The sequence below is a fragment of the Ictalurus punctatus genome, chromosome 15 (genome assembly GCF_001660625.3).
Source record: "Ictalurus punctatus breed USDA103 chromosome 15, Coco_2.0, whole genome shotgun sequence".
Lineage (NCBI taxonomy): Eukaryota > Metazoa > Chordata > Actinopteri > Siluriformes > Ictaluridae > Ictalurus > Ictalurus punctatus.
In genome coordinates, this window is record NC_030430.2 from 26,627,727 (window position 1) to 26,635,226 (window position 7,500).

General features: G+C 43.5%; 1 protein-coding gene across 3 annotated transcripts in view; it reads left to right on the plus strand.

Annotated features, from left to right (window-relative positions):
* The window catches only part of LOC108276336 (protein kinase C and casein kinase substrate in neurons protein 1), a 75,846-nt gene that overhangs the window by 46,139 nt on the left and 22,207 nt on the right, over positions 1–7,500 (plus strand). For all 3 annotated transcript variants that reach the window (XM_017487929.3, XM_053686420.1, XM_017487931.3), the window contains exon 2: positions 1,726–1,852. In XM_017487929.3, coding sequence (XP_017343418.1) covers positions 1,793–1,852 — 60 coding nt within the window. In that variant the 5' untranslated portion in view covers positions 1,726–1,792. The remainder of the gene's footprint in view (positions 1–1,725; positions 1,853–7,500) is intronic.

Sequence of the window (7,500 nt, forward strand, 5' to 3'; positions counted from 1 at the left end):
CACGTGATTGTGTGAGCAACACTGTTCACGTGAAAAACATTTGATCTCAATCAAACACATGACTGGATAATATCTGATAAATAAAAAAATAAACAAATGATGTAAAAAATGACGTATGAAGAAATCAGATGTGATAAATGAAACTTTATTAAAAGAATCAGATGTAAAAATAAATGATTTGTATGAAATAATCAGATTTTAACATAAATGTATAATAAATCATTATTATTCAAGAGACCAAACTAGAATCATGCTTTTATATTGTCTTCAGATGTGTTCTCTGCCCTTCGGTGGGATTCGTTTACACACGGTCCCTGTTCATAAAGTGACGTTCAGGATGCAGGTGATAAATGAATCTAATTTGCATTAACCCCACCCACTATTTTACATATTCACGAAATGGATTAGTTCAGTGAGTTTTGTGTTTGTTTTAGATGTTTTTTTCCCCCCCACACACAAACCTTTTATTTTTATAACAGTGTGTGGTGGCTCGGTGTGTGTTGTGAGGAGAACGCCGTCGTGCTCGGGGACAGAACCCGACGGAGGAGAACCCGCAGATCGTTCTCTAACAGTTCTAGATTCCTCTGTCTGTACATTAAAGAGCTCGGGCTCAATTTGTGTATAATAATAATACAGTCAGCACTTTGCAATGTGTGTGTGTGTGTGTGTGTGTGTGTGTGTGTGCAGTTTTCTTTCTACCGAGTGAACTCAGTAAATTGGATTTTTGCTGCAGCAGTCACCGCTGAGGAGCTTCATGTTACATAAATTAGGACCCGATGGATGTCGTGTTTATTGTTCCTGAATCCGGTGCTGAGTAAAAAAAGTAATATCGCGGTTATATGACAAAATAAATCTATTTCAGAAATATTGGCACCCCTCAAGAGCAAAGAAAAATGTTCGTTTAAATTTCACCCATCATCACGTGAAAATATCAACACACAGACTGACATCTTTTACATATTTTGTGTAGGAGCTCGGCATTGTAGCACGCTGCAAACCTCTTTTTTCCTCCAATAGAAGCAGCCGATGAGGCATTTGACATTTGAATCTGGAATGATTGACAGCTGTGTAGGTGTTTACAATTCTCTCATATTAACCGGTCGCCTGGAAGCCCCGCCCCCTTACCAACGGCTCACATTAGCGATCTCTCGTCTAGATTCGATTTTCCTGGCGTCCTCGCTTCCTGTCCCGGTGTGTGTTCCACTGTGCTAATGTCAATTAACCTGAAACATTCTCCATTCTCCAAAACAGTACTACTGTGAGATGTAGGGAAGGGGGGGGCTTATTTAAGGGGGTTAGTTAAAATCAGAGAGTTCAAAATATCTACACGTATGTTAAACATTCTGGATTTATATTGCATGTGGGAAAAGGGTGAAATTAGAGACTCTTTTGGTGTGTTTTTGAGTGAAAAATTTGAAGCTCCTACGCAAAACGTGTGTAAAATTTGCCATATAATATAATTGTACAGAGTGCCAATACTTTTGAATCCAGTGTTTTTGTATTGACATGTTTAAAAGCATTAAAGTGAAATCATACACCGTCCTCATTTAAGAAGTTTAAGATCAAAATGCACTTGTTTCACGGTTTATCATTTTTCACGGAGGGTGCCAATACTTCTGGAGCTGACCGATCGTTCGTGACCTGCCGTTACACCTGAATTGATCCCAGTAAAAGTTCATGGTTGTGATTGACAGCAGGTATTGTGTCTCCTCTGTTCTCTCTCAGCGCTTGAGGAAGTTCTCTCTGCTGCAGTCGTCTCGGTTCTCCAGCCGGCGTCGCTCCGTCCGCAGACATGTCCAGCTCCTACGATGAGTCCTCCGCCGCCGACGAGGCCATGGACAGTTTTTGGGAGGTACAGGCTTTTCATTCATTCAGCTCTTCATCAGTACTGTGTTGTGTTTTTGCCAGCGAGTGTGTGATGAGAGTTAAACACACAGAAGCCACGTTGTGCTTCATGTCCGAATCTGCCAGAAAAACAACAATGGCTTCTTTTCTACAGCGATCTGGCGTCTCAGAGGGGTTCCACCACCTGCTGCGCCCCGTCACAGAGGCTCTGTTTGTGGATTTTGGAGGGTTAGAGCTGCGCTTTTGTCGTGTCGGGTCTCGCATTTTAAACTGAGGAAGGTCGTGACCTCACTACGAAGCGCGCACACGTCTAGCCAGTGAGGGATCTGATTAAACGTCCGTCCGGTGTCTATTTACACACGAGAGCTACACGTGGATCCACGTGTCAAGAGAAACTCCTCTGCTGTGCTCATTTATTTTACAAATGAATATTACGATCATCTAACGATCATTTTATGTTACATGAAGAGTGTACGTGATATTTCAGGTTTTTATCACTGTCGTGAGACTAGTGTAGAATTCCCAAAAACTTCTCTGCGCATTTGCCTCCAAAACATCTGGAATACATCATTACTTTATTTACTTTATTTACTTTATCTCTTTATTTACTTTATTTACTTTATTTACTTTATATAAACCAGTGAGTTCTCGTTCTCACTTATGTTATAGCAACTATAAACACTCGTTCCCTCACCATCCCTCTCTCTATTCCCTCTCTCTATTCCCTCTCTCTATTCCCTCTCTCTATTCCCTCTCTCTATTCCCTCTCTCTATTCCCTCTCTCTATTCTCTTTATTCTCTCTCTCTCTTTATTCTCTCTCTCTATTCTCTTTATTCCTCTCTCTATTTTCTCTCTCTATTCTCTTTATTCCTCTCTCTATTTTCTCTCTCTATTCTCTTTATTCTCTCTCTCTTTATTCTCTCTCTCTATTCTCTTTATTCCTCTCTCTATTTTCTCTCTCTATTCTCTTTATTCCTCTCTCTATTTTCTCTCTCTATTCTCTTTATTCCTCTCTCTATTTTCTCTCTCTATTCTCTTTATTCTCTCTCTCTATTCTCTCTCTATTCTCTGTCTCTATTCTCTTTATTCTCTCTCTCTAGTCCCTCTCTCTATTCTTATTAATATAAACCTGCGCTACTGTCAGAGCCGCTGTTATAGGAACTAATCACCGCCTCCTGACCAATCACAGTCCAGAACTCAACACAGTCCAGAACTCAACACAGTCCAGAACTCAACACAGTCCAGAACTCAGGTCCACGGCTCCTCTGTGTCCTCTGTCCGGTTCTGTTCACTGTAAGTGTTGTGGTGATGAGTGAGGGATTAAACTCCGCCGTGTTTGGATGTGACTCATCAGAATCTGTGCTTGCTGATCTCTCGTCCTCGTGAACGCCAGCAGAGCGAACTCGAATAAACAAACCCTGCACCACACAGAGCTCCAGGAATAGAACTGAGGAGATGAAAGCGCTGCTCGAGATCAGGATGCTGATGCTGTGCGTTATGATCTGAAATGAAGAGCGATTTGATTTATCTCCGCTGCGCCGTGAGTGTTTAATCTATCAGCTCTGCAGTTTTGTAAAACTCCGAGTCGTGGTGATCTTCACCATCGTGCTGAACATCTCAGGAGCTTCCATCATCGTTCAGTAGGAGCTGCAGCTTCAGCAGCTCAGCAGATCCGACAGAAACACAACAAGCCCCGCGGTTTCTTCTGAAATAAAAACACAGACGTTATTACAGCAGCTGAACTTTATTTACGTTATTTACATGATTAGAACTTTCTCTATGTCATTGTTTCATCAGAAGATAAATAACACTGGAATCTGCGTGTAGTTACAACATTCATTACAACACCATCAATACCTTTTCTCTCTTAAATATAATTTCCATTAATCTTTCATAATTTATAGAATAAACATATAAAAAGCAAAATAATTGATTACAATTTATGCAGTGATACAAACAAACAAACAGACAAGCAAACAAACAAACAAACAAACAAATAAACAAACAAACAAACAAACTGTACTATATTCAGCACTCGGCTTTAGTTTTTCATCTTTGCTTTTAGTTTCTGCTGAATATCTTCATGCTGGTGGACGATGATCAGAACTATAACATGACATCTTTTATACATATATTACATTATAACAGTGCCTCATATTTATATTTTATACTGCATTTTTTATTTATGTTATTTATTTATTTGCTTATGGTTTGTTAGACGTGTAGTGTAGTTGCGTGTTCAGTGTGTGTGTATGAGTGTGTGTGTGTGTGTGTGTGTCTTCAGTGTGTGTGTATGTGTGCGTGTTCAGTGTGTGTTTGTGTGTGTGCAGTGTGTGTGTGTGTTCAGTGTGTGTGTGTGTGTGTGTTCAGTGTGTGTGTATGAGTGTGTGTGTGTGTGTGTGTGTCTTCAGTGTGTGTGTATGTGTGCGTGTTCAGTGTGTGTTTGTGTGTGTGCAGTGTGTGTGTGTGTTCAGTGTGTGTGTGTGTGTGTGTGTTCAGTGTGTGTGTGTGTGTGTGTTCAGTGTGTGTGTGTTCAGTGTGTGTGTGTGTGTCTGTGTGTGTCTTCAGTGTCTGTGTGTGTGTCTGTGTGTGTGTGTGTTCAGTGTGTGTGTGTGTGTTCAGTGTGTGTGTGTGTGTGTTTGTGTGTTCAGTCTGTGTGTGTGTGCGTGTGTGTGTTCAGTGTGTGTGTTCAGTGTGTGTGTGTTCAGTGTGTGTGTGTTTGTGTGTTCAGTGTGTGTGTGTGTCAGTGTGTGTGTGTTCAGTGTGTGTGTGTTCAGTGTGTGTGTGTGTGTGTGTGTGTGTGCGCGTGTGTGTGTTCAGTGTGTGTGTGTGTTCAGTGTGTGTGTGTGTTCAGTGTGTGTGTGTGTTCAGTGTGTATGTGTGTGTGTGTGTGTCAGTGTGTGTGTGTGTCTTCAGTGTGTGTGTGTGTGTTCAGTGTGTGTGTCAGTCTGTGTGTGTGTGTTCACTGTTTGTGTGTGTTCATTGTGGTTGTGTGATCAGTGTGTGTGTGTGTCTTCAGTGTGTGTGTGTGTCTTCAGTGTCTGTGTGTGTATCTGTGTGTGTGTGTGTTCAGTGTCTGTGTGTGTGTTCAGTGTGTGTGTGTGTGTGTGTTCAGTGTGTCTGTGTTCAGTGTGTGTGTCTGGGTGTTCAGTGTGTGTGTGTGTGTTCAGTGCCTGTGTGTGTGTTCAGTATGTGTGTGTGTGTGTTCAGTGTGCGCGTGTGTGTGTTCAGTGTGTGTGTGAGTGTGTGTGTGTGTGTGTGTTCAGTGTGTGTGTGAGTGTGTGTGTGTGTGTGTTTGTGTGTTCAGTGTGTGTGTGCGCGTGTGTGTTCAGTGTGTGTGTGAGTGTGTGTGTGTGTGTGTTCAGTGTGTGTGTGTCTTCAGTGTCTGTGTGTGTGTTCAGTGTGTGTGTGTGTTCAGTGTGTGTGTGTGTTCAGTGTGTGTGTGTGTTCATTGTGTGTGTGTGTGTCAGTGTGTGTGTGTGTGTGTTCAGTGTGTGTGTGTCTTCAGTGTCTGTGTGTGTGTTCAGTGTGTGTGTGTGTTCAGTGTGTGTGTGTGTTCAGTGTGTGTGTGTTCATTGTGTGTGTGTGTGTGTTCAGTGTGTGTGTGTGTGTTCAGTGTGTGTGTGTCTTCAGTGTCTGTGTGTGTGTTCAGTGTGTGTGTGTGTGTGTCAGTGTGTGTGTGTGTGTCTTCAGTGTCTGTGTGTGTGTTCAGTGTGTGTGTGTGTCAGTGTGTGTGTGTGTGTGTGTGTGTTCAGTGTGTGTGTGTTCAGTGTGTGTGTGTGTGTTCAGTGTGTGTGTGTGTCCAGTGTGTGTGTGTTCAGTGTGTGTGTGTGTGTGTGTTCAGTGTGTGTGTTCAGTGTGTGTGTGTGTTCAGTGTGTGTGTGTTCAGTGTGTGTGTGTTCAGTGTGTGTGTGTTCAGTGTGTGTGTGTGTTCAGTGTGTGTGTGTGTGTGTGTGTGTGTGTGTGTGTGTGTGTGTTCAGTGTGTGTGTGTGTTCAGTGTGTTCAGTGTGTGTGTGTGTTCAGTGTGTGTGTGTGTTCAGTGTGTTCAGTGTGTGTGTGTGTTCAGTGTGTGTGTTCAGTGTGTGTGTTCAGTGTGTGTGTGTGTTCAGTGTGTGTGTGTGTGTTCAGTGTGTGTGTGTTCAGTGTGTGTGTTCAGTGTCTGTGTGTGTGTTCAGTGTGTGTGTGTGTGTCAGTGTGTGTGTGTGTGTCTTCAGTGTCTGTGTGTGTGTCAGTGTGTGTGTGTGTGTTCAGTGTGTGTGTGTGTTCAGTGTGTGTGTGTGTGTGTTCAGTGTGTGTGTGTGTGTCCAGTGTGTGTGTGTGTGTGTTCAGTGTGTGTGTTCAGTGTGTGTGTGTGTTCAGTGTGTGTGTGTTCAGTGTGTGTGTGTGTTCAGTGTGTGTGTGTGTGTGTGTGTGTGTGTGTTCAGTGTGTGTGTGTGAGTGTGTGTGTGTGTGTCAGTGTGTGTGTGTGTTCAGTGTGTGTGTGTTCAGTGTGTGTGTGTGTTCAGTGTGTGTGTGTGTGTGTGTGTTCAGTGTGTGTGTGTGTTCAGTGTGTGTGTGTGTTCAGTGTGTTCAGTGTGTGTGTGTTCAGTGTGTTCAGTGTGTGTGTGTGTGTTCAGTGTGTGTGTGTGTGTGTGTGTGTGTTCAGTGTGTGTGTGTGTTCAGTGTGTGTGTGTGTTCAGTGTGTGTGTTCAGTGTGTGTGTTCAGTGTGTGTGTGTGTGTGTTCAGCGTGTGTGTGTGTGTGTGTGTTCAGTGTGTGTGTGTTCAGTGTGTGTGTGTCTTCAGTGTCTGTGTGTGTGTTCAGTGTGTGTGTGTTCAGTGTGTGTGTGTGTGTTCAGTGTGTGTGTGTTCAGTGTGTGTGTGTTCAGTGTGTGTGTGTGTGTGTGTGTTCAGTGTGTGTGTGTGTTCAGTGTGTGTGTGTGTGTGTGTGTGTTCAGTGTGTGTGTGTGTTCAGTGTGTTCAGTGTGTGTGTGTGTGTTCAGTGTGTGTGTGTGTGTGTGTGTGTGTTCAGTGTGTGTGTGTGTGTTCAGTGTGTGTTCAGTGTGTGTGTGTGTGTTCAGTGTGTTCAGTGTGTGTGTGTTCAGTGTGTGTGTGTTCAGTGTGTGTGTGTGTGTGTTCAGTGTGTGTGTGTTCAGTGTGTGTGTGTTCAGTGTGTGTGTGTGTGTTCAGTGTGTTCAGTGTGTGTGTGTTCAGTGTGTGTGTGTTCAGTGTGTGTGTGTGTGTGTTCAGTGTGTGTGTGTTCAGTGTGTGTGTGTTCAGTGTCTGTGTGTGTGTTCAGTGTGTGTGTGTGTGTGTCAGTGTGTGTGTGTGTGTCTTCAGTGTCTGTGTGTGTGTCAGTGTGTGTGTGTGTGTGTGTTCAGTGTGTGTGTGTTCAGTGTGTGTGTGTGTTCAGTGTGTGTGTGTGTGTGTTCAGTGTGTGTGTGTGTGTCCAGTGTGTGTGTGTGTGTGTTCAGTGTGTGTGTTCAGTGTGTGTGTGTGTTCAGTGTGTGTGTGTTCAGTGTGTGTGTGTGTTCAGTGTGTGTGTGTGTGTGTGTGTTCAGTGTGTGTGTGTGAGTGTGTGTGTGTGTCAGTGTGTGTGTGTGTTCAGTGTGTGTGTGTTCAGTGTGTGTGTGTGTTCAGTGTGTGTGTGTGTTCAGTGTGTGTTCAGTGTGTGTG